This window comes from Pelodiscus sinensis, chromosome 1, assembly GCF_052426305.1.
Source record: "Pelodiscus sinensis isolate ZL-2025 chromosome 1, ASM5242630v1, whole genome shotgun sequence".
Classification (NCBI taxonomy): domain Eukaryota; kingdom Metazoa; phylum Chordata; order Testudines; family Trionychidae; genus Pelodiscus; species Pelodiscus sinensis.
Window position 1 is genome coordinate 344,289,274 of NC_143052.1, and position 27,007 is coordinate 344,316,280.

General features: G+C 43.8%; 1 protein-coding gene across 10 annotated transcripts in view; it reads right to left on the reverse strand.

The window, feature by feature from the left end:
- FAM168A (family with sequence similarity 168 member A) overlaps positions 1-27,007 on the reverse strand; it is a 372,849-nt gene that overhangs the window by 43,113 nt on the left and 302,729 nt on the right. For 9 of the 10 annotated variants that reach the window (XM_075919566.2, XM_075919569.2, XM_075919567.2 and 6 more), the window contains 3 exons: positions 22,386-22,466; positions 10,907-10,933; positions 1,447-1,572 (listed from right to left, as the gene is read on the reverse strand). In XM_075919566.2, the coding sequence (XP_075775681.2) occupies positions 1,447-1,572; positions 10,907-10,933; positions 22,386-22,466 (234 nt within the window). The remainder of the gene's footprint in view (positions 1-1,446; positions 1,573-10,906; positions 10,934-22,385; positions 22,467-27,007) is intronic. The other variant, XM_089775791.1, reaches the window with a different exon arrangement.

The window sequence follows — 27,007 nt, forward strand, 5'->3', positions numbered from 1 at the left end:
AAATGTTTATGGGGAATTTTCACATCATTGGGGTTTTTTTAACAAGCATCTTTGGTAATTTAATTTCACATCTTTTAAAATGTTTCCTTTGATTTGTTGCCTGCCAATAAAAGGATGGACTACAAAGTGCTATGCCCGTATTAAGTATTATTATTACCAAAGCCGCCTTATTAGTGACCAGCATAAGTAGCTGCAAGAAAGTATGAAGATACACATCAAATGCTGCATAGAGTCTGCAATCAGCTTACATGTCTGAAAGACAACGGACCACATGCTATATTGTCTCTGAGCTCCAGTCAGACACGGTGGAGGAAAATGGGGGACTCATCTGGGGATTGGTTGCCACTCCCTAACTCTGGGGCTACAAGGGAGCAGGTCTGTTTTACACGGGTGGTGTAAGGTCATACCAGAGCTCTGCTCCGCCATGCCCATGTTCCTGCCCCGAGAACATTTCCTCCCTTCTCTCTAGGCTGGGGGTAGTGGATTGACTGGTGCAGGAGGCAGCTCTGAACCACCAAAACCCCAATCCTTTGTAGTTCAGGAATTGCTCCAAAATGTGGAAGGCTGTATTATCATTCTGGTGCCCCTCTCTGTATAAAAATGACAGGAAATATTAGGAAACATAAATCTTCAGCGGCATTTGCTCGCCTCGCCATTGAGACTGTCAGTTGAATCCCTGCAAAAATCATCCTTATTTTGGGATTACCAGCCTTCTTCAATGAAAGATGAAGTGACCCTCTCTTCTCCTGGATTCCTCTCAATCTATTCTGCTGAATCACTGTGTGTATATGCCTGTGTTCTGTTGCTTATAACCAAAGAATAATTTATTATTTGACCAGTGAGAGCCCATGTACTGTAGATTTGGCCAGACTACTGTAGAGTCAAGAGGAGGAGCACCATACACTATTAATATGCACCTGAAAGGATTTAAATGTTACGCAATGATCAAGAATACAATTAAAACAGATAATTTCCTACTCAATTCCATATTTATCTTTCTGTAATGAGCACAAGTAGGTGCAAATATTTTCCCCCGTGGGCATATTATTATGGATGCAAATTTATTTGGGGGGCAGTAATATTTAGCTTGCCTTCAGTTCAATAAGGTATTCAGAGATTTGTAGGATTTAAGTCCAGTAGGGACTTTTGTGATCACCTTAGTGTGATCTCCTGCTACAGAATTTCACCCAATAATTCCTGCAGTGGAAAGGAATTGTTCTTCCCAACTACATAAGTAAATGCTATTGAGCCCAGTTTTATTAATAATCATTTATTCATAATTGTTTCATAATTTGGCACCCAATGCCCAAAGGAGTCTCACCGCACCCAAAGTTAACCAAACACAGTGCTAACAGACCACATAAACCCCCAAGCCACTGGAAAGAGAGAGGAGTTAAATAGAAGCAAAACAACAAAGCAAAACCCCAGAAGAAAAGATTTATTTACTGAATGCTGCAGATGAGGCTTGGTAAGTTCTGTTCTCAGTCCCAGTGTCCACTGGGAGGTGAAAGGTACCCTCCGTGGCACAAGAGGAGGATGTCTGTGGCCAGGCCTGCTTCATCAGAAGTGTAGCTTGAGTGAAGACAGAAGAGAGGTGTTATACAGGAACAAACAACAGGATGGCAATTACAGTCCGACATAGTATCCCTTGTTGGATGGTGAAATTGAAATGGTTATTCTTTAAAGGAAAACACATCTAGGAGTTTTATATCTGGATTTGTCATGTTTCCGGAAGCTGAAGGATATGGAAAACCAGAAATTACCTATTACGGATTGCTGGCAGGGCTGTCCTTCAGATTTACAGGGCCCTACACAGTATTGGTGCCCCTATGCCCAAAGGTAGCCTGGGGGGGGGGGGGTTGTATTTTCAAATACATGATTTTATACTCTTCAGCAACACACAAACATTTTTTGAAGCAAAATTTAAACTGTAAACTAACATAGTAAATTCAGAAACAGACAGTATATACCTGATAATTGGCTTCATTACCACCTGAATGACCTCTTTCACAGGTTCATTTTTTCTTCTAATAGGCCTGCTAGAAGGCTATTTCACTTTTAACTAGCTCGCCTAGGGAAAAGTCACCAGGCTGCAGCAGCCAGAGAACAGGGAGAGGAAGAGGGGGTTGGGTGGACATTAAGATCCAGCAGTGTCCCAAATTTTCAGGTGCTATACAGCTGGGCATGGGTAAGAATGACCCTGATTGCTGGATTCTTAAGGTGAGAGCATGGGTGTAGTGGGGGGATGGGGCATGGGTTTAGTTCGGGAGACTCTGCAAACTGCCAGCCTTATGCAGATGAGGAATTTGCCACCCACATCCCCATGCACAGCCCCAGTGGACTGACTAGAGCTGCCCATCCCCACAATATAGACTCAGACTATGCCTATGGGTGAGAGTCACACACAGATCTACACTCTTGGGCGTATGATCTGCTGTGATAATTTTGAGAGTGCTTGGAAGGTCTGAGGGATTTTCATCGAGGAGCTAGAGGCTGTGCCCGCACAATTAATATGTACACTATATCATAGTGACCCTATGAGGGAAGACTGAAAGAACTGGGCTTGTTTAGTTTAGAAAAGAGAAGACTGAAAAGGGCCATGATAACAGTTTTCAAGTACCTAAAAGGGTGCTACAAGAAGGAGGGAAAAAAATGATTCTCCTTCGCCTCTGAGGATATAACAAGAAGCAATGGGCTTAAATTGCAGCAAGGGAGGTTTAGGTTGGACATTAAGAAAAACTTCCTAACTGTCAGGGTGGTTAAACACTGGAATAAATTGCCCAGGGAGGTTGTGGAATCTCTTTCACTAGAGACATTTATGAGCAGGTTAGGCAGACATCTATCAGGGATGATACAGACAGTGCTGGGTCCTGCCGTGAGGGCAGGGGACTGGACTCGATGACCTCTTGAGGTCCCTTCCAGTTCTAGTATTCTGTAAACTCCAGCCTCTCTCTCCTTTTTGACCTCTACTGACAATATGCGTCTAGAAAGCAACAGACCCCAGCTCCCGAGAAAAGGTGTGGGAGGGAATGCAAGAGGACTGCCATGGCTGAGGAGAAGGTCGGTCCGTGGTTAAAGGATAGGTTTGGGAGGCAGTAGAGCTAAGTTTTACACCTAGTGTTGGTACTTCTTCCTGTGTGACCTCAGACACATCACAACTGCTCTGTGTCTTAGTTTCCTCATCTGTAAAATGGAAATGTTAATACTCGCCTACCTCACAGCTATGCTGGAAGGTTCTGATTCAGTGTTAGAAAGACGCTCATATGGCAGGTGCCAAAGAGTACAAAGTAGAATTCATTGTGCCTATTGGAGGGTAGAAAGGATTATCACTTCCTCAGTACCCTGTTCAGACTAGCTTTGGCTGGTGAGCCTATTCTGCCCCTTGGAAACAGCGGTGAGTAGAAATGGCTTTTGGTAGATCACCTTGTAACCTGGAAGGTGATCATCACTGTCAGTAAAAAGTTAGTCAGAAGAGTTGCAAACCCCCCAATACAGGCTAAAGCTAGAAGCCTTTCATGATTTGGTAGATGTGATGAGGTTTGGTTAATACAGCTGTTCTGAAGCTCTTGCATGGAACCAACCTCAGGTTGTTTGCCATCACTGATGCACCTCTAACAAAATGAGCTTTATAAGACCCTCAAATAACTGACTCCAAAAACACTGAGATAAAACAACAAATCCATTTAGACATGGCTCTTAGACACTAGAGGTCTAACCAATATGTGTCTTAATAATATGAAGCAAATAGTTGGATTGAATTTGACTTTCACGAGTAGCATTACTACTCCGGACAGAGCTTTTGAGAGCTGTTTAGATCTACTCTGTGGAGCATGGCCTTGCTGGGATTTGTATGAAGGGCAGAGAAAATTCTGGCAAGGCACGGACTGCTTATCACACCAGTACAAGTGTTATTGAATTGAACTGAAATGAGACGGAATTAAGAACACTTGGGAAAGAATTTCCATGTTCATTTTTTTCACGTGTTTATATCTACTTAGGTCACAAAGCCTTCGTTCACACATGAAAAGGACATTAGAAAACATGCAAAGCAAGCCAGTGAGGACTACCATTGACTTTGATATTAAAGAGTTTTTTATACTGTAATCAAATGCATTGTCAACATGTGTCTAACTGTGACAAAACGACAGTCACTAAACTAGGGGCTTTCTGGCAGCACATCAAAAAGAGTGAGAGTAGCTCATCAACAGGAAAGCTCTCCTGCAAGCTGAGCTCTGCATGCCGTACGCTAAGCTTCTCATTCAAAGGTTTAGCACATCTCCATTGTCTCCAGCAGTATGGCGTGCTCACATGGTTTTTTGCTGCATATTAAACTCGGGCACCTACTGTTCAAATCTCACTTTTCTGGGCCCAGGATATATTCGGGACCATATGATTCATGGGTGGCCAGTTAAATTGGGCATTTTGGTTGGCATTTTCAGAGGGGCCCAGGGAGTGCTCAATTCTCAGCTTAGCTCCTTTAGACCTTTGAAAATACCAGCCTTTGAAAATACCAACCGCTCAACCCTTATATTCGAGTAGAGGGTGGGGATCAGCACTACAATCTGCTGCTTGCTGACCCTACAAGCTGACATTTCTGCCCTCATAAAAGAAATTAGTTGTAGAAACTGGAACTATCTAAATCAGGTAGCACAAAAGAAGGCTTCCAACATTTAGGAAGTACAATTATCTTTCCTCAGGAGAGGCCTAGCTCCTAGCTAGGATCTGTATGTATTCTAGGATGCTTTGAATGAACCCAACTACTAAAGAATGAAAACCAAGTGATGGCGAGATCAATCCTCAAGTAACGGCTTACTGATTTGACTCTAATGTGGAATCATTGTGTGTGGAACTAGTGAAAAAGATACAGCTGTTTGAATTTTACACATGCCCTCCATTTAATTCTTATTTAAAAAAACCTACAAAACCAAACAATTTTTGCAAATTCCTTTTTAGGTGCTAGGTAGAGATGTAAGCGACTAATCAACTAGTTGACTATCTGATAAACAAAAGCTTATCGGATAGTCGAGACACTAGTCGACTAGTTGCTTCCTAGGCAGCAAGTGAGGGAGTGAGGGGTGCTGGTAGGTGCCATCTTAAAAGCTGGTTCCCCCTAGTTCCAGCATGGAGGGAGGGGGCAGGGGCGCAGCAGCGGCGTTCCAACTTTGATATGAACAAGAGTCCCCGGTGGGGCTCTTGTACATTTCAAAGGCAGAACACAGTGCTAGTCCTTATCAACTAATCGAATAGTTGGTGGAAATCCCATTGACTATTCGATTAGTTAATTAATTGAAATTTAACATCCCTAGTGCTAGGATGACTTGACACTCTTGTTATGGACCAAACTATTTAATATGAATCATTTCAGGAACCAAGGACTATGAGAAAAATATGCCCTGGAGCTGAGTAATGAGCAATGGAACAAATTAGTGGGCACAAGAACTGCTTCTCAGACTAAAGGTCCACCTAGCCTAGTATCCTGTCTTCCAACAGTGGCCAATGTCAGATGCTTCAGAGGGAATGAACAGAACAGGTAATCATCAAGTAATCTATCCCATTGCGCATGACCAGCTTTTGTCAAACAGAGGCTAGGGACACCATCCCCAAACAAGAGTGTCGTTGCCAAAGTTCCTTTTCTATCTTCTCATATAGAATACTGTCAGTTTCCTACTCCTGGTCTTGTAGTAAAAAAAGAGATTGGGATTCAGATCTCTCCCCTACTTGAAGATCTGACCTCTGTATCTTGAGCATGTGACCATTTCTTAGTGCCTGTGAGAGACTGAGGATTTCCATATTTATTCCAGCATGGCACACAGCAGTGTAAATATCATATTAGAGACTGCCCAATACCCAATAGTAGGAGGTTACCATATCCCTTTTATTGATTGTTTGCACTTATATTTTTATTCTCCAGACGTGAAGACTGATTTAATCGCTAAGGGCATGTCTACTAGGGAGCTATTTCAGAATAACTAAATTCAAAATAACAACTCCCAAAATAACTATTTTAAAATAAGCTTATTCTCCAAGGAAAGCAGGAGTTATTATTTCAAAATAACCAGCCCCTTATTTTGAAATAACAGGCTTGGTAGAGTGGATGCTCTGTTTGTTATTTTGAAATAAGGGAAGTTATTTCAAAGTAACTCCTTAATGTAGACCAGGGCTAAGACTCTAACATGTTACCTGGATTTTGGGAAAGACCAATTTTCTTAGTGGTTGAATTAAATCCTGGTTCATATTAAACAGATTGAGACGGTTGGATCTTGGCTTTATGCAGACTTTGCTCTTAAATCACTAGCCCTTACAGAATCCTTGACTTAGATCTACAAAAAGGGTGAATTTTAGGATGCATCTAAGAACAGAAATAGCTTATAGTCCTTTGGAAGAGTGAAGCATCATGGATGGTACAAATATAGTTCTTTAACATGCAAGATGTCAGAACTGAATGTTTAAGGTTCTATAATCAAAGGGATTACATGTGTTGTAAACTGCATCCAGACATCAAGTTAAGCACTTTTGCACCATCCAAGGTATTGTCTGAGACAGATTTTTTAACATAGTTCTTCACCTGGTCACCACCAATATCTGTTGAATTTGTGATGAGCTTTCGTGGGCCAGACCCACTTCCTCAGATCAGATCTGAGGAAGTGGGTCTGGCCCATGAAAGCTCATCACCTATTAAACCATCTTGTTAGTCTTTAAAGCGCTACATAGTTTTTCCTTTGTTTTAGGAAGATCAGACTAATGAAGGATAAACTTAACTGTTGTCAATATGACCCCTGCTGTTAAAGTCTGGTCTTTGTAAAGAGGTAGTGCTTGAACACAGGTATACAAAAGGAGGGGACAGGTGAAACTGGTTAGAACCTGTTGTAAGGCCTGCAAAATGACTGTGAGGGGACAAATGATGATTGGAGGGAATTTGGTGCAAAGGGGCATGACCTGTATATGCATGCAATTGTAAGTGGTCAGTAAAAGGGGGGTAATTACCATGTAAGAAAGTACAAAAGACCTTGCCTTTTGTTTGGGCATTTGCAGAAACTTTGCAGAAACTTTTTTTTCTCCTGAGTATCCTGGAGGTTTTTGCCCTGGAATGCATTCCTGAATAAAGCTGGTTGCTTAAGAAGGGTGTCTGGAATTGATTTGGTAGGGGTTTTGGGCCCCCATCCGAACCCTCGGATTAAATTCTCCGTCATTAACATGGCTACATCTCTACTATTGTCAAATTTGTGTGAGCCTCATTTCAAGACTATTAAGTGACAAGGAAAACTTGTATTTCATTGATTTCTAACAGGATCCTTCTGAACTCCCATTGGTGAGACTGGAGAAGTAATTTGAGCTAAACCTAATGACACTTTTGGGATGGGTACTGATGTCCTGGCTCCTTGATCAACCAGGCATCAACGACAGGTAAGAGAACATCTGCTCCAGTCAACAGGATAACACGCAGAAAGCCCAAAAGATACAAGTCTCAACTGGAAGTGTAACTGATGCATGTATGGAGCCAGTATCATTAGGGACACAATCTATCCTGAGATGAAAGGGGAAAATGGAATGAAGCATGTAAATATACGGCATAGCCTATATTTTCCCCTGTGTCCATTTATTCATGACTTGGCATATTGCAAAGAATGTCACAAATGTGGTGCCAGTTTGGGACCATCTTACCTTAGGTACATATGTGGTCACCATCTTCGAAATATCTGAGTGCCTCACAATCTTTAATGTATTTATCCTCAAGCTCTCCTGTGAGGTGGAGCAGTGCTGTTATCCCCTTGGTACAAATGAAAAACTGAGGCACAGAAAGGCTAAGTGACTTGCCTTATGTCACACAGCAAATCTGTGGCAGAGTAGCTGGGCTCTGAACATGGATTTGTCAAAGCACTACTAACATTCTAACCCCCAGCCTATCCTCCCTATTCTCCTCCAAAAGCACATGCAATCTATGAGTGGAGAGGATGGGGGCATAGGCAAGCTACTTTATCTTTTCACCTTTACCGAACAGAAATTATCTTGATGAAACCCCAAGAAACAGGAAATTTGGGTGAATGGAGGGAAGGAAGACACCGTACAACAGCCATAGCATGAAACAAAAAACAGATAAGCCTAATTTCCTAGGCTGATTTTAGAAGTATCCCTTCTATTAGATCAGAGCATCAAAGTAATGGATAGCCTGCATTATGGTCTGCTGCATTATTAATAGGTAGAGTTAAGGCAGACACCATGCTCAGTATGGCTAACTGTGTGTCCTACTTACAGAAAAATAACAGATTTTTGAATGCAGGAAGTTAAAACAAAAACAAAACAGAGTCACAGGAAGACAGAAAGCCTAGAAGGGAACCGGCATTTGATTTAATCCAGGGATCCTGCAACTCTGGAAAGAATTTGATATCTATCCTTTAAAAATATCACACATCTCTTAATGATTAGCATGCTTCATTTCTTCACAGCATGGGACGCTATGCGCACACATTTCATATACATGAAAGGAAAGGTGATAGAGAAATTGTCTGGCAGCCAGAGTCGCACAAGCTTTATCAATATTTGAAATGCTGGAGCTCTGTATTGATCTTTCAGCCTGCCTTGTCTCTCTCACTCTAACAGATATTGAAGGATCTGAGCCAAAGTCACACAACAAGGAATGTGTTTTTTTCCACAGACAAGAGAAGGTTTCTGAATCCCAATAGAATGAGCTATACATTCACTTGCCTGATGCAAGGTTTTGTTGCTTTTTCTGATGTAGCTCAGGTTTGCAGGGAATGAAGTGGCTGGTAGCTAACTATCTCTAGGAAAGTTCTGGTGCAAAATAAGTCGAAAGAGAGATAGATCTTAACGCTCTTTTCTTTTAAACTACATAATTGCAACTATTCTATCTATAAATGACACAAGGGAGGGAGAAGGTACCCACGGATGCCATCAAGCTTTGCTTTTCTTTTTCTAATCAGAGTCAAGTCTGGATGAAAGTGGCAGGATCAAGCGGGTTTTGGACTTCAGGGCTCTCTCAAAATTCCCTCCATGTTTTATTAAGCCCTGTTGGCGCTGGAAGTCAGGAGGTCTGTGATGCCGACTCCTCCAGGATGGCTTTGAAAACTGAGAGGTGTCACTTGAGGCTGTTTGGGCATTTTGAGTCTGTTAGTGCCAAGGAGGTTAAAAAAGTCTCTTTGTTCTGCTAGTGCAATCTTCAGCTTTACAGTTCTTTTGGGAACCAGCTAATAGCGTGCACTGGCAAGGGAGAGGTCCTTTCTAGAGAGCTCCCATGGAAGAGGTTGGTATCTGCTCCTGTAACCTTCCTCTGTGGAGTCATTAGTAGCACTGCTTTGTTATTGTGTAAATGGGATGGAATAGATCAGGGATTGTAATTAAATGCCAAATGGATCTGATGGGACATCATGAATGCTGGTGACGACTCCTAGTGAAATCTGGGCAGCTGCGTTCCAAGGATTCAGCTTGTTTCACTGTTCTGGGAGAAAGTAAAGACTGAAGCTGACTGTATCTAAGAAACGAATATCGGCCAAGTCTATATCACTTTGTTGGGAACCTGAGTATAATTCTGGTGAAACCTGCCATCTCAAGAGGCCTACCACATCATGTTCTTTGTTTACAGTATGATTTGCTCTTCTGCTACCATACTTCGGCTCCTACCACCACCACCAGCTATCTCTGTGGGAAAGAGGGAAGGTCAGTGTCCATGGTTCGCTAAATGTTTGGCCTCTCTTTCAAGTTGACAATGGGGGCCAAAATGTTGGCGGGTTTTGTGACAGGGACAGCTGTTACTGGGAACTGGACTGAGACCCTGTAATGGCCATCTCTTGCAACTGTCCCCTTGTGGGTCGGGTGTGTCTGCATTCCATAAACCAATCCTGGCCCTGGCATCAGGTCATACTGCAGGGCTTCCTTAGTTTGTTCTGGGCCCCAGGTCTCCTGGCAGTTGTATCCCCTTCTGGGAGATTACTGCTGTCCAATTATAGGCCCATCCCCAGTAGCCTATGGGAGGGTAAGAGGGGGAGTTGAGACAACTTATAGAATGGCTTATCCTTAGCTCTGGGCTCTTTCTCGCTCCTCCTGAGATATTCATTTTGCTGCCATTCCCTTTGGCCATCCAGGAGCATTTCCTGTACTCCTCTAGCCCCAGCAAGGAACTGCCTGTCTCTGGTATTGCAACTCCTTTTTATAGGGCCCTCCTGGACTCTGACTGGTCTCTGAAACCTCTATGATTGGCCAATTCCCTGAAACCACTCTAGACCTCTTGGAGGACTTCTCTTCTGCTCCTCTCTGGGACAGGATGTGACAGGACCCTGAGGCCTCCAGCAGAGGTCTCTGAGCTTAGTCCACCCTATCACAGGCTGGGAGCATACTTCCCTGTGGGGCAGACAGATACACTAGCTCAAAGGTAAAAGGAGTAGCACGGCTGCAGCAGCACAGGTGACTTGGCGTAACCACCCGAGTATGTACTTAAGGGGTTGGGTGTGTTTGTATTCAGCCAACAAGCCTAAGCCACTGCCCGTGCCACCATGGTCACACTGCTGTGTTTAGTGCACCAGCTTGAGCAGTACTAGCACATGTCTGTCTGTCCTTGCTGAAAAGCGCACTCCCAACTACTGTGAAGACATACCCTGAGAGGCTACTGAACAGCCAGCAGAAGGTAATTAGGTCTCTACTGACAGGGCCAGTTTCAAATATGAAAGGCTCTTTATCCTCTGAACCAACTGGTCTTTCCAGTAGCAACCATTTTTTGCATTTCATAAAAAGTAGCATTTAATCATGAGTGCACATCCCAACATGCTCTAGGGGTTTCCTGGTAAAAGACGCTCTCTCCCCCAGACTGAGTTTGGCCTCTCCATATCACTTTTACACATTTAGCATGTTACACACTCATAAATTTAACATAGATGAGGATAAACAGTTCTCCTACCATTAGCTGAATGCAGGAGTTGGAACTCTGTTGAATAAAAATTATTTGTTTAAATGATCACTATGGATTTGTGCTACCATGTATACAGTATACAGTAATGCTACACAAATATGTTTCCCAGTAAAACCAGTTTGCCTGTAAACTGGTCAGAACTGAGAACAGCAATTCTGGACTCTGAAAATGTACAGTGCTGCCTTCTGTAGCAAAGCTGCTGAAGTCTTAACATTGAAAACAACCCACATGCATCTTTTAAAATTAGTTTATATTTTCAAAATAACAACTCTTTAAATGCAGTTGAATCTCCTCAGCTATAAATGCATTATAGTGGGTTGCATGAACCTTGAGAGCATGTTCCTTTTAGCAGTTTGATTATTTCCAGTCTCCTCTATGTCAGAAACTGATCCAATGCTGAGTAAAAGCTCCCTTGTATTGATACAGACCACTGGCTTTAACTCAGCTACTGAACCACAGTATTATTTAAGTGCAATCCCATTTAACACATATATACACTGATGGAACACTACAGAAAGGCCTTTTGTAACACACTTTCTTTAAAATCCTCATTTTTCTGCTTAATTATATGTTGACTATAATGAAGTGACTGCTAACAAATGGCCCACTCTGCAAGATGCTGAAGTCTCTTAACATCAGCGGGAGTGGCGAAATCCAAAATGAGGGCATTGGCTCTTAAAAATATCCCCATTGAACTTCTGGAGCTGTTAATTTTGCCCCCTACTCCCAGGCTAGCGGGCCATGATGATGCAGAATCAGGACATTAAAAAGGATTACTTACAAAAGTAGAGAAGAACTTTGAGAAAGCTAACTTCATGGAAGACACCCTAGAAATTCAGGAAATGTCAAATTTGCCTAGGAGTTAGGTTAGCTACACAATGTAACTCTGCCTCATATGTGGATTGTGTAGGATATAGTCTTTATTCACAAGATCCTACAGTATGGCAGGAGGGATAGCTCTGTGGTTTGAGCATTAGCCTGTTAAACTCAGGGTTGTGAGTTCAATCCTTGAGGAGGCCATTTAGGGATTTGGGGCAAATCTGTCAGGGATGGTATTTGGTCCTGCCATGAGAGCAGAGGACTGGACTTTGGTCTTGCAAGGTCCCTTCCAGCTTCCTATGAGACAGGAATAGATAGGTATTTCTCACATAATACATTGTAGTTTTTTCGGCAATGTTAGAAATGCATACACAACATCTCATAGTACTGTCCTCTGCATACCAGTCTGAGTCCAGGAAAATTATTTGTATACAAGAGATGGAATGAGCCAAAAGCTCTGATGCTGAGCCCCATACAAGATGCATCTACAAAGATTGCTTTAAAACCTTGTATGTTATATTTATTTGAAAAACAAACAAACAGCATATGAAGAGAAATTGGAAGGTTTAATTCTGAGGGAGAGGCTAAATAAAATAATGAATGGTATGGAGAAGATTAATCAGGATCTCGTTTACTTTTCAGGTAATGCAAGAATGAGGAGAAGGTTAATAAAACTGAAAGGCACAAAGAGTAAAATGATAAAAGAGTCCTCCCCCCCACAATGCTTAATTAACCCAGGGAACTCCCTGCCACAAAGTGTAATTGATTATAAGAATTCAGCAGGATGAGGTATGTATACTAATAGGAGTGCTGGGCAGGCTGGTAGAACAAGGCAAGCCCCCGTGCCCTGACCCTGCTCCCCAGCAGGCGTGCTAAGTGGATGAGCAGAGAGGGTTGAAGTGTGGGGGTGCCCATTTTTCCTGTGCCCCCCAATTAGTTGGGGCACATGGACATGGTCCCGTTGGCCCAGTGTCTAATCTGCCACTGATGATGGCATGTAGCTACCCCTGCCCTACACATTGCCACCAGTGATGTGCACTGTAGACACAACCTAAGAGAAAATCGTACTCAGCCACATATCGACACCCTAGTGAATCAGTCTTTAACTGAGGGGCTTTCTTTGTTTCTTTCTTCTTTCTTAAAAGCACCTAGAAACTTTTTCATAAGTGAGGAAAAAGAATGTTTCGCAATGGGTGTCATTTGGGAGTCAGATGCAGAACTGATTTATTTCTGAACTACTGTCAGTTTGATAAGCAATTTAGGAGTGCTAGTTTGACAGCAGCTGATTGTTAAATCCTCTTCTACGAATGAATTATAAGAAGTGGTGAGAAGTCACTAAAAAGAAGAAATGAGTCTGACTTCACCTGTACTGTCTGGTAGGAAATACACGAAGGAAATGGGAGATTTTTTGATCTTGGTTAAAATTTCCAAAGGCACCCAAATCTCATTTTCAAAAGGCACTTTGGCTCCAGAGATCTAGGCTCCAAAGTGCCAAAATCATTTCTGAAAATGGGACTTAGATAATCTAGTTATTTCAGTGCTTTGGAAAATTTAACCCTTAGGGTATGTATACACAGTGGGACACAATTGAATTAAGATACACAACTTCAGCTATGTTAATTTTGTAGCTGAAGTCAAAATAGCATAACTCGGCTTTTGGTGCAGTCTACACTTCAGGAAGTTGAAGGAAGAATGCTCTTCCTCCGACTTCCCATATGCCTCGTGAAATAAGGGTGACTAGCATGGACAGGGGCACCCCTCTCAGTTCGAATCAGCTGTCTTAACTCGACTACTAATTTGAACCCTGGAAGACTGACAGCGGCAGCTTCATTCTTCCTCTGCAGCATAGACATACCCTTAGGCTATGTCTACACAACGAGTTTTCTCAGCAAAAAGTATGCTAATGAGGGACTCATTTGCATGAGTCGTGATCTCATTTGCATATTTTCTGCCAATCTGTTTTTGCGCAAAAAACCCTTTTCCCGCAAGATTCGTTGGGGCATAAAGAACTTGTGGGAAAAGGGGTTTTTGCGCAAAAAGAAAACGTTCACACTGCTTGTTTTTATGCAAAAACCACAGTGCAAAAATGGATCGGCCGAAAATATGCAAATGAAATTGCGACTCATGCAAATGAATCCCTCATTAGCACATTTTATGCCGAGAAAACTCGTAGTGTAGATGTCGTCTTAGCATCTACAAAATCCTCCTCTCTCCTGCACAGCTGCTGTGGAGAATGTAGAAAGGGACAGTGCCAGTCCCTATTGTCACTCTGCTGTTATTTTTTTCATAAAGGCTCTGCTATCACAGTAGAAGAATCTGAAGAGAACAGCATAGGAGACATGGAGAACCAGAAACTTCAGAGCTGGCCACAGTAACTGAGGCTATGTCTACACAGCAGCATTTTTTCGGAATAACTGACGTTATTCTGAAATAGCATAGTCTGCGTCTACACAGCAAGCAGTTATTTCGACATGTCAAAATAATGTCGAGCTAGAAGACTTGTTATTCCAACTCCTGTAACCCTCATTTTACGAGGAGTAAGGGGAAGTCGGACTTCCTGCTGTGTAGAAAGCACCAAAAGTTGAAATAAGCTATTTCAACGTAAGCTACGCAATTGACGTAGCTCAAGCTGTGTAGCTTATTTTGGCTTTGGCCCTGCTGTGTAGATGTGCCCTGAGGGATCAAGAGAGGCCTGGTGCGATGTGAGCAGTGGCCTTCAGAAGTTGAGGAAATGGTGGCTTCTCTGAGGTAGGGACTGGGCTAGGCAAGAATTAAATTACAGCAATAACTTTAACAAGAACTTCAAATGGGGCTTTTGGATTTCCCCCTTAGAATCTAGTGGCAACTGTTGAGTTTTCTGTGGTGTGCGTGCTGAGCACCCTCAGCTCCAGTTTACCAAAAAGAGTGCTCGACTGTTAACTCTGGTTGGTTGAGTGTTTGGTCACCGTCATCATTAGTGAGTTTAATAAGCAGTGTCAGAAAGATTTAAAGACTCATGCTTTGAGTGCTTGCCTTCCCTGAGCTGAGGCTATTGGCTCATGAATATGAATATGCATAACTTGAAATCAGAGATATGAAGTTGGTTCTGTTTAAAATTCTAAATGTGTTAATAAGGGTCATTACTGATGCCCCAGAAACTTAAAGGCTCAGTGATCGAATCAATGACCCATGAATAGTCTTGGAAGCCCAAACTCTGGCTGGTCTTAAAAATACATGTGACTATGCCATCTGGTACTGGTTTCCATCTTGAACCTGGTATTTTTTCATGGGGCTGGGAGGTGCTGAACAAAGGATTTCCCCTCTGGGAGAAAGCAATGAGAAGCAATCAGCCTTTGTCTTCAGCTGGTTTTTGAAACTGCCTGGCCCACCCGGACAGGATACAAAGAACATTGAAAAAGCAGTAGACCTGGGCAGTATAAAGATGAAATCTGACTCGAAGCTCTTTAACTAAGATAAGAACAGCTGTTTACGGTAAGAATTTGCATGTAACAAGTTTGTTGGTGGATTAGAACTAGCGAAGCATTTTCTGTTCATTTTAATTTAGGAACTTACTTTAATCTAATTGTTTTTGCTTGCAACCACTTAAATCCTATCTTTTGTCCTTAATAAAAACACATTTGTTTATTATCAAGTCCAGTGTAAATAACTGTTACCTAGGCAGGGGAGCAACCACTGTGCATCTCTCTCTTTCACTGATAAAGAGGGTGGACTTCCTTATACACTCTCTTTGTGTTGGTTTCCTGGGTGCTGAGCTCTTATAGCTAAGCCCTCCGAGAGCTGAGCTAGTTCAGTATCTATGCTGCTCTGCGGGGGTGAGGGGCGGTCACCCCAACTCTGAACCCAGCCTGGGGGAGACCAGAGAATCTGGCCCAGCAGAGCAGGGTGGTGAGGAGCCCCAGAGAGCAGGAAGGCAAGTGTCAGTGGCATGATGAGCACTCCCGGGGCCAACTCCAACGGGATTGCTGTGATTCACCCCATCACAGATATAGCTTAGAAATTCTCATACCAGATCATACCAGTGGGCCAAGTAATTTGGCATCTTATCTCTGATAATGGTTGGATCCAGATGCTTCAGAAACAGGTGACAAGAGTTCTTATAATTGTCAATTATTAAATCACCTGCCTCTAACCCCTGAGTCAGTGGCTAGCTTATGTGCTGAAGTACTAAGATGTTCATCCAACCTTAATACTTTTAACCTGTGTAATGTAAAATGTGGATGTTCTCATTATCAGTATACATCCCTTATCTCTCTTGGAATCTTGCTAAACTCTTAGCCTCAATTATGCTCCGTGGCATGGGGTTCCCCAAGTTAACTAAGCATTTTGCAGAACAATTTCTTTTATCATTTTACTACTTGTTTCTTTTCAGTTTCCTTAACTTTCTCCTCATTCTTGCATTTGTAAAAGGTAAATTAGGAGACCCTGGTTAGTCTTATCTGTGCCATTCATCATTATGTACCTTTCTCATCTCTCTCTCTGAACTGTGGCCTAGTTTCCAATTTCTCTTCATGGGCTATTTTTCAAACAAATTAACTTTTTTTTAATAACCTTTGAAGGTGCATCTTGCATGGGGCATAATACAGAGCCGCTGGCTCATTCATTCCATCTCTTGCTTATGAATAACATTCCTGGACTCGATCTGGTCCAGAGAGAAAAGTACACAGCACTATGAGATGTTACATGTGTGATTCTAAGGTTGCTGGAGCCTTTCCAGATCCCTGCTGCTAGAGTCCTTCCCAAATGCTGGAGTCCTTCCTAGTAGCAGAGAAAAACTCCAGTAGCAGAAGTCAGTGGGACATTATACTGCTAAAAACAACCATATAGCGGGGGGTAGTATGTGTTCTCTACATGCTACTGAAAGGAGTGTGCAGTGTAGATGAACCTTTAAATTCTTGCCTCTCTTTGCCAAAATCCATCAGTTAAGTATATTAACCAGTCACTCGATACTGATTCCCTCTCCTTGGTCTGTTCATAGTTTCTTTCTCCTTATATATGTCAGTAACTTGATCCCCTTTTCACTGGGTTTTATTAATTGCACTGCACGCACGTGGATGATCGGCAAAGGCTGAATTCCAGCAGCTCCCCAAAATCCACAAACAAGACAGAAGGTTTCAATTACTGGGTCCAACCATAACTTCCTACAACGGAATGAATCAAAGTCTGAAAGCTGCCTCCTGGGTAAACAGTCCTCTTTTTCTCATGTCTCTGACCCTGCCAACTCCTTAATGCTCTTCTGAAGGTCTGAAAACTTGGCACCATTCTAAACTGTAAACATTCATTTTCCTCCCCGATTAGGGTTGGACTAGATGTCCTCCTGAAGTCTCTTCCAAACCCCTGCTCGAAGCAGGACTAACCCCAGCTAAACCACTCCAGCCAGGATTTTGTCAAGCCGGGCCTTGGGATTCCACCACTTTTCTGGGCAACCCATTCCAGCATTTCACCACCCTCCTAGTTAAGTAGTTTTTCCTAATGTCCAAATTCTCCCACTGCAACTTGAGACCATTGCTTCGTGTTCTGCCATCTGCCACCACTGAGAATAGCCTGGCTCCATCCTCTTTGGATTTCCCCCGCCCCCAATTCAGGGAGTTGAAGGCAGCTGTCAAATCCCCCCTCATTTTTCTCTTCTGACGACTGAATAAACCCAGTTTCCTCAACCTCTCCCAGTGCCCCAGCCCCCTAATCATTTTCACAGCCCTCCACTGGACCTTCTCCTTTCTGTAGTGGGGGGCCCAAAACTGGATGCAATATTCCAGATGTGGCCTCGCCAGTGCTGAAGAGAGGGGAATAATCACTTCCCTAGATCTGCTGGGAATGCTCCTACCAACGTTGCCCAAAATGCCATTAGCCTTTTTTGGAAACAAGGGCACCGTTGCCGCATATTGTTTCTCATGTACTGTAATCCCCAGGTCCTTTTCTGTGCTTTGGGGGAGGGGGTGGACTGTGGGGCCCAGAGTGTCCTGGGGAATTAGCAGAAGGCCAGGCGCTGGCAGCAGGGGATGGGCCTGCCCCCACATTCACCAGGGTGGCAGGAGCCACAGGAAGAGGAACAACCCAGCCAGCCTGCTCTGCTCCACCACCTCCCAACCACGGTGAAGTGGAGCAACCTGGCCCCAGCCCACGCTGCACTCCCAAGCAATGTAGCTGGGAGCCGGGCTCAGGGGAGTGGAGTGGGCTGGGTCACTCTTCTTCCCGCCAGTGCAGTGAGCACGGGGCGACCCTTGCCAGCGCCAGTCCCCTAGTTAGCCCCAAGTTGTGTCACTTGGAGGTGAGGGTTTGGGGGAAGAGGTGCAGTGGGGGTGTGGCAGAGCAGAGCAGGGGTAGGGCCTGGGATGGAGGGGTTCCTCCCAGCCCTGCACCCTTTAAGGATGGCACTAATCTTGAGAAGATGTGCCTGGAAGCCGGCCACAACAGGAACATACATTGCACCTGCCTCTGCTAAAACTCCTCTTACGCTTTAACTCCCTTGCTGCTGAAAGCACCGGAATCTCCAAGCGACACTCTCCTTTGTAGGGCTCTGCCAAATTCACAGCTGTGAAAAATGTGTCACAGACTGTGAAATCTGGTATCCACCATGAAATCTGTTCGAGTACTTTTACCCAATACTCTGCGGATGTCACGGGGAGACCAGCATTTCCCAAACTGGGGGGGGGAGGGCTGATCCAAAAGGGGGTTGTAAGGTTATTCTAGGGGGGTCGGGGTATTGCCAGTCTTACTTCTGCACTGCCTTCAGAGTTGCGTGGCCAGAAAGTGGCAGCTGCTGGCCAAGCACCCTGTTCTCAAGGCAGCACCTCCAGCAGGAGCGCAGAAGTAAGGGTGGTAATGGGCAGGCAGAAAATGGCAGCTGTTGGCTAAGGGCTCAGCTCCGAGGGCAGCCATGCAGGAGCAGGGGTAGCAACAGCTGCCACTCTCTGCCCTCCCAGCACCAGAGGCAGTGCTGCCAGCAGCAGTGCAGAATGAAGGGTGGCAATTAAAGATGTTAAATTTAGATTAATCAACTAATCGAATAGTCAATGTAACTTGCATTGACTATTCGATTAGTCGATAAGGGCACTTCCACCTTTGAAATGTAGCAAAAGCCCTGCCGGCTCTTGCTACGTTTCAAAGGCAGAAGCGCCGTGGGGAGCACGGCCAGTGGGGGACTCAAGCAGTCCCCCCACTGGCCCCGCGCTTCCTGCTTTTGAAAGGTACAAGAGCCCCAAGAGTTGCTTACATCGCTAGTGGCAATACCCCCACCACCAACTTCTTTTGGGTCAGAACCCTGACACCCAAAACAGTGTGAAATTTCAGATTGAAATCCATGAAATAGTTACATTTCTGATTTTAAAAACCCTATGACCATGAAATTGACCAAAATGGATCATGCAGTAGAGGTAGACCCTACTCATTTGGCAGCAGGCTTGTAAGGGCTGATGCTCAAATGGAATGAGAGCACTTGAGAAGGGACACACACACGTACTCAGCTGGATCATCAGTTCCCATCTAGGCTATGGCACGATAGATCCGTCCCCTTCAACTTCACCCACTATCCTCCTGGAGCTCTAAGGTGCAGAGCCATCCTCGTTCTCTCCTTGCCTGCTCCTTCAATGTCTCTCTCAGACTCCACATGCTCCTGTTTTTGCTAGGGGCTGTGGACGGTAATTGCTTTTTTTATCAGCTTTGTTTTGGGACAGTACAATTCCTTTACTCAGTAGATATCAGAACTACTCCAAAGTCTAGGTCAGAGTCCTATACATTTAAATCCTGACTGTGTGCCCCATTTTCTTAAACTGCCCTCCTTATCCTTGATATCTAACACCCTGACCTGACACTAGGGCTTTATTTCGAAATAAACCCCCTTAGGTCGAATTAACAAGCAGAGCATCCACTCTATTAAGCCTGTTATTTTGAAATAATGGGTCACGTAGGGCATGTCTACACAGCAGGGCTAAAGTTGAAATAAGCTACGCAATTTGTGCTATGTCAATTGTATAGCTTAAGTCCAAATAGCTTATTTCAGCTTTTGGCGCTGTCTATACAGCAGGAAGTCCAAGGAAGAGCTCTCTGCCTTCAACGTCCCTTACTCCTCATAAAATGAGGTTACAGGAGTTGAAGTAAGAAGTCCTCCAGCTCGACATTATTTTGACATTATGCTGAAATAACTGCATGTAGTGTAGATGTGGATTATGTTATTCTGAAATAACACTGCTGTGTAGACGTACCGTTAGTTTGAAATCTGTACTCCTGCTTTCCTCAGGGAATAACACTAATTTCAAAATAGTTATTTTGAAATAGCACTAGCACGTCCACATTACTGCTGCTATTTTGAAATAATTATTCCCTAGAGTCATTCAAACTAATTACTCCCTAGTGCTCTAAGATGTGGTAGCATGTCCACATTAACGGAGGCTGCCTCGGACTAATTTCGAGGCTTCCCCATAGTGAGGACACACTAGTTTGATTTTATTATTTCGGGAGTTATTAAATAGATTTTACTTATTTCAAAATGGTTTCCTAGCATAGACATGCCCACAGGTAACCATCCTGAATAACATCATCCCACCTGGCGTCTCCCGAAGGGTTACCTCTTAACTCTCAAAGGGTATGTCTACACTATCACCCTAGTTCGAACTAGGGTGGTAATGTAGTCAACCGGAGTTGCAAATGAAGCCCGGGATTTGAATTTCCCGGGCTTCATTTGCATGTTGCCGGGCGCCACCATTTTTAAATGTCCGCTACTTTGGACTCCGTGCCCGCGGCTACATGCGGCACGAACTAGGTAGTTCGGATTAGGCTTCCTATTCTGAACTACCTGTACACCTCGTTCCATGTTCCACGAGGAGTACAGGTAGTTCGGAATAGGAAGCCTAATCCGAACTACCTAGTTCGTGCCGCGTGTAGCCGCAGGCACGGAGTCCGAACTAGTGGACATTTAAAAATGGCGGCGCCCGGCAACATGCAAATGAAGCCCGGGAAATTCAAATCCCGGGCTTCATTTGCAACTCCGGTTGACTACATTACCACCCTAGTTCGAACTAGGGTGGTAGTGTAGACATACCCAAATTTACTTGAGATAATCTCTACCAAGCTTCCCTGGGTCACTGTCATAAGCAGCTAGCACTAGGTATATCCTATAATTACCACTAAGAAAGCTGGCTGAAAATGTTCGGGCACAATGCCCTTCCACTGGGAATGGAGCTGAGAAACTCAGGGTTTGTTATAAACAGTCCCTGCCTCCCCACATACACTCCAGGTCTCTCCTTTCTCTTCCCCATCTCGAATGCCCTCAACTCCAGCTCCTTGCTTTCACCCCTAGTGCCCACTTCTCCCCCTTGCCTCCCTGTTTCTTTTGCCACTGCCATTTCCCATGCCCCCAGATGCCTCTGGGTTGCTGTTTCCTCAATCAGTTACATCCCGCCCTCCCCCACTAGTTCTTCCTACCCCAGATTCCTGCTCTGCGCTCCACCAACACCCATCTAGCTCCCTGCTTCCACCACCCCCACATACCTTCCCTCTCTGCCCTGTCCTCACTAGGTCCTGCTGTCTTCTCCCTGCCCCCACCAATCCCGCCCCACAGGGTTCTTGCTTCCCCCACGACCACTACCCTATCCCTCTAGTTCCTGTGCTTCATCCTGCCCTGCCAATATTGCTGTAACAACAACTCTGAAGCTTAAACAGCAACAGGGAGTAAATCAAAACCACGGGGGTTACAAAAGGAGATATTGCCTCTCTTTCTGCTTTGCACTGTTTCGATTACATTGTATATGAAACAAAAATAAACAAGGCCCATTCCCAAAAACCCTTATTTAGCCCCTGAGTCTGACATCCTCAATCATACTGAGTAGCATCTTGCCAAATGAGTAGTTCCCCTGAATGTGAGAGTCTGCTCCCAGAGTACAGGACTTGTCACTGTGAGTAAAGATTTGTATTTGTTCCACCTGGCACCCTGATTTCAAAGAGCTCTTAAAACATATGCCTAACTTTAACGGGGGCCTAAAGAAAATCTCTTACAGGCGCCAAGGAGAACACAGTTTGAGTAAGGACTTCAAGGTTTGGGCTCAAAAGGCACAAAACGCAAGTGGTGCAAAATGAGAGGACCCTCGTTAATTTGCATTCCTGGTATGCAGGAGCAGTTCATTGTGAATTACTAAATTTTGCCAATTACTGATGAAGCACATACAGAGAAAAGGAAGGCTGATCCAGAACAACACGTTCTGTGCTCACCTATATGAGCATGCAGTTCTGGTTTAATTTTGTATGACACTTTTGACAACTTAATATCAAGGAAGGATGGTCCAGTGATTGGGGTGCACACCTAAGACTTGGGAGACTAAGGTTCAATTCCTTGCTCTGCCACTGACTTCCTACATCACCTTGGGAAAGTCACTTCCACTGTTCCCCATAATAATAGCACTGCCCTGCCTCACAGGGTGATTGTAAGGATAAATGCATTAAGACTGTGTGGCATTTAGATGTTACGGTGAGGAGGGCTGAGGCAGATGACAAGGATTGGGTAGAGCGTACTATTGTCTCTGTATTATTAAATATTTGCTGAAAACCATATGGAGACAGCTGGATTCTATGTGGCAGTTAACAAAGGGCAAATGAATGAGATTCTCTGGTATCTTTAACCATGTCTTGAACTGCTTCCAGAATGAAAAGTTGTTTTTACCTGGGGCATAGCCGGGGCTGCTGGTTGGATACATATTCGGATTGTAGGCAGGGGCAGCAGTGGGATACCCAGTTGGATAACCTGCAATGAGAAGGACAGAGAAAATACACTTCTGTCAGTAAGAGTAAGGAGCAGAGAGCAGCTAGGAGACAAGCAAAAAAATCTGTCTAAACAAAAGTCAGATTGGCACCCAGTTGAAATATAAAGCTGAGCATATATAACCAGATGGGCAGGAAACATACAGAGCACAGAATGTATTGTAATCTTTCCTTTGTCATCTGCAATACTGAAATACCATTGCCCTGGAAACTGAAGGCAAATAACCAAGTCACTGAAGAATACAGGAATATTCAGCGTGTTCTGTAGAAGACGACCTGTTCCGTAGAACACTACTGCTACTAAGTTGCTTGCAGTCATAGGCACCAGGAATATTCAGGGCTGGAGGTGCAGCTACAGCACTGCAGCACAGCCTGAGTGTGACTGTGATGAATTGTGAAGCTGGAAGCAGAAGGGCCTCTGCAGCAGGGAGTTTGTTTATAAACAGAGGCAGGGCGATTCAGGTGACAAAAGGCTTGTTGTTCAAGTGAACTAATGATCCTTATAAGGAATTTGAGGGGGGCTAGATACACTTAACCGTTAATATTCTTGAAATGTCTTTAAACTAAAATCAAAACCACCTGAGTTAAAAAAAAACATCAAGAAAGGATCAGCTCTGGGAGTAAAAAGAGAATGCAGGCAGATGCCCAGCAGCAGAGTGGGGGCTATCTTGTATATTGCACCCAATGTAGAACGTATGATTACCTGCCCTATGGCAGGTGGCATGTGTGTGCATTCAGTGCAAGGAGCTCCTGACCCTCAGGCATCATGTACAGGCTGTGGAGACCAGGGTGGCTGAACTGGAAGAAGTAAGGGAGGCAGAAAGGTACATGAAATTTTCCAAGGCACAGTAGAATGGTCCCAACCCCAGGTAAGACAGCCCCTGTGCTGTTGAGGAGGATGAAAGTCTCTGGGGAGGAGAACATCCAACTGGAGCAGAGGGAAATGATCCCATAGTTGGGACCCTCCTTCCAGATGATGCCGTGGTATCCTCTCACACTGAGGATACCTCTCTGGGAGGCAGGTTGGATGAGGAGAGAACTCCAGTTATTAGGAAGAGACAGATGTTGGTAATGGGAGATTTGACCATTAGAAACATGGGCAGCTGGGTTTGTGATGACAAGGAGAACTACATGGTGGCTTGCCTGCCTGGTACGAGGGTTGTGGCTCTCTCTTGAGACATCAAGATAGACTTATGGGTAGTGCTGGGCAGGAGCTGGAGGTTGTGGTACATGTAGGTACTAGTGACACAGGGAAGGATAGGAGAGAGGTCCTGGAGGGCAAATTTATGCTGCTGTGTAAGAAACTGAAATCCAGGATCTGTGTGATAGCATTCTCTGAAATACTTCCAGTTTCACACACACGCCCAGTTAGACAGGCAGAACTGCAGGGTCTCAATGCCTGGATGAGACCAATGGTTTAGGGAGGAGGGGTTTAGATTTATTAAGAACTGGGGAATCTTTTGGGAAAGGGGGAGCCTATACAGGAAGGATGAGCTTCACCTAAGACAAAATAGAATCAGATTGATGGCACTTAAAATTAAAAAGGTCGTAGAGCAGTTTTTAAACTAAAAGCTGGGAGAAAGCTGACAGGGGCAGAGGAGTACATGGGTCAGATAGAGACATCCCTTAGGGGAGAGTCTATTAATGGAGATTCTCTATGTCCTAGTAAAGAGGAGAGGATGGAAGATGATAAAATACACATAAGATCTGATGAGAAACAGCCAAATGAAAAAGAGTCTCATTCAATCTCATCATGGGGAAAGGAGGTGGATGTGATATACCTTGACTTTAGCAAAGCTTTTAATATGGTCTCCCACAGTTTTCTTGCCAGCAAGCTAAGGAAGTATGGATTGGATAAATGGATTTTAAACTGGACAGAAAGCTGGCTGGATTGTTGGGTGCAACGGGTAGTGATCAACGGCTCGATGTCTTGTTGGCGTTCGATATCAAGTGGGTCGGTTCTGGGGCCAGGTTTGTTCAACATCTCTATTAATGACCTGGAGGAGGGGATGGATTGCACCCGCAGCAGGTTTGCAGATGACACTAAGCTAGGGGGAGAGGTAGATATGTTAGAGGGTAGGGACAGGGACCAGAGTGACCTAGACAAATTGGAGGATTGGGCCAAAAGAAATCTGAGGAGGTTCAACAAAGACAAGTGCAGAGACCTGCACTTGGGACGGAAGAATCTCAAGCATTGTTACAGACTGGGGACCAACTGGCTAAGCAGCAGTTCAGCAGAAAAAGACTTGGCATTACAGTGAATGAGAAGTTGGATATGAGTCAACAGTGTGCCCTTGTAGCCAAGAAGGCTAACAGTATATTAGGTTGCATTAGAAGAAGCATTGCCAGGAGGCCTAGAGAAGTGATTATTCCCCTTTATTTGGCTCCGGTGAGACCACATTTGGAGTATTGCATCTAATTCTGGGACCTCCATTAGAGAAAGGATGTGGATGCATTGGAGAAAGCCCAGCAGAGGACAACAAACATGATTAGGGGGATGAGGCACATGATTTATGAGGAGAGGCTGAGGGATTTTGAGATTATTTAGTCTACAGAAGAGAAGATTGAGATAGCAGCCTTCAGCTACCAGAGGATGGAGAGAGGCTGTTCTCAGTAGTGACAGATGGGAGAACAAGGAGCAATGCTCTCAAGTTGCATCGGGGTAGGTCTAGATTGGATATTAGGATAAACTGGTTCACTAGGAGGGTGGTGAAGCACTGGAATGGGCTACTTAAGGAGGTAGTGGAATCTCCATTCCTAAAGGTTTTTAAGGGCAGGCTTGACAAAGCCCTGGTTGGGATGATTTATTTGGGGTTGGTCTTGTCTGGCAGAGGGTTGGACTCAATGACCCCCAGGGGTCTCTTCCAACCCTATGATTCTATGCAGTCGCATATCTAAAAAGTGGTAAGTTTTTTAAGTGCTTATATACAAACCCGAGAAGTCTACGTAATAATATGGGTAAACTAGAGTGCTTCATATTTAAGGAGGATATTGATATAATAAGCATCACAGAAATTTGATGGAATGAGGATAATCAATAGGACACAGTCATACCAAGGTACAAAATATATTGGAAGGACAGAACAGGTCATGCTGGTGGAGGAATGGCACTGTATGTGAAAGAAAGCATAGAATGAAATGAAGTAAAAATCTTAAATGAACCAAATTGTAACATAGAAGCTCTATGGATAGTAATTCCATGCTCTAAATAATAAAAAATTAGCAGTAGGTATATATTACCGATCACCTGACCAAGATGGTGATAGTGACTGTGAAACTAAGGAAGATTAGAGAAACTATAAAAATTAAAAACTCAATAATAGTGGGGGATTTCAACTCTTCTCATACAGACTGGGTACACATCACCTCAGATGGGACGCAGAGATAAAGCGTCTTGACCCCTCAAATGACTGCTTCTTGGAGCAGCTAGTTCTGGAACCCATAAGAGGAGAGGCAATTCTTGATTTAGTCCTAAGTGGAGTGCAGGATCTGGTTCAAGAGGTAAATATAACTAGACTGCTTGGAAATAGTGACCATAAAATAATAAAAGTTTTAACATCCCTATGATGGGAAAAACACCTCAGCAGCCCAACACTGTGGCATTATATTTCAGAAAGGGGAACTACACAAAATGAGGACACTAGTTAAACAGAAATTAAAAGATACAGTGTCAAAAGTGAAATTTCTGCAAGCTGCATGGAAACGTCTCAAAGACACCACAGTAAGGCCTTAATTTAAATGTATGCCTCAGATTAAAAAAAACACAGTATGAGAACCAAAAAAAGTGCAACCATGGCTTAACAACCAAGTAAAAGAAGCAGTGAGAAATAAAAAGGCATACCGTAGTTTAAAAAGTGGAAATTAAATCCTAATGAGCAAAATAGAAAGGAGCATAAACTCTGGCAAAAAAGTGTAAAAATATAATTATGAAGGCCAAAAAGGAAGACGAACAGCTAGGGAAAAACTCAAAAAGTAATAGCAACATTTTTTAAGTACATCAGAAGGAGAAAGCCTACCAAACAAACTGAGCCTTCAGGCAGATGTAAGGGGGAGTTTGGATGAGGGAGCGGTTTGGGTTCTTGGCTTTCTAGGCACCACCAAAATTTCAGCAAACCTGCTTGCAGTGACATATTAACATGATGTATGTGTCTTATTGAATTCACAATAAAATGTCAAAGATTAGAGTACACATGTTTTATTAAGTCTTCGTATTGCTAAATAATCACTGAATTTAGAAACAAATCTTAAATTAGGAAATTATACTTCCAGTCTTGGTTAGTCCTGAGCCCTCTCTACTCCCACAGGGAACTGAGAGACTTCTACATCTTGTAGCAAAAGCTCAGCTCTTTATTTGGTTGAGCTCTCAGAGTTTCTACAAACCAGGTCCTCTTGTTGTAGGAAAGCTAGAGACATTGCATAAAAGCAGTGCAGCTCTGGGGGCCACTCATCGCTTGCACAACTATCGTTAATAGGAGGTGCCCAAAGGTCTGCCAAACAACCTAGAAAATGACAAGCAAGACAATT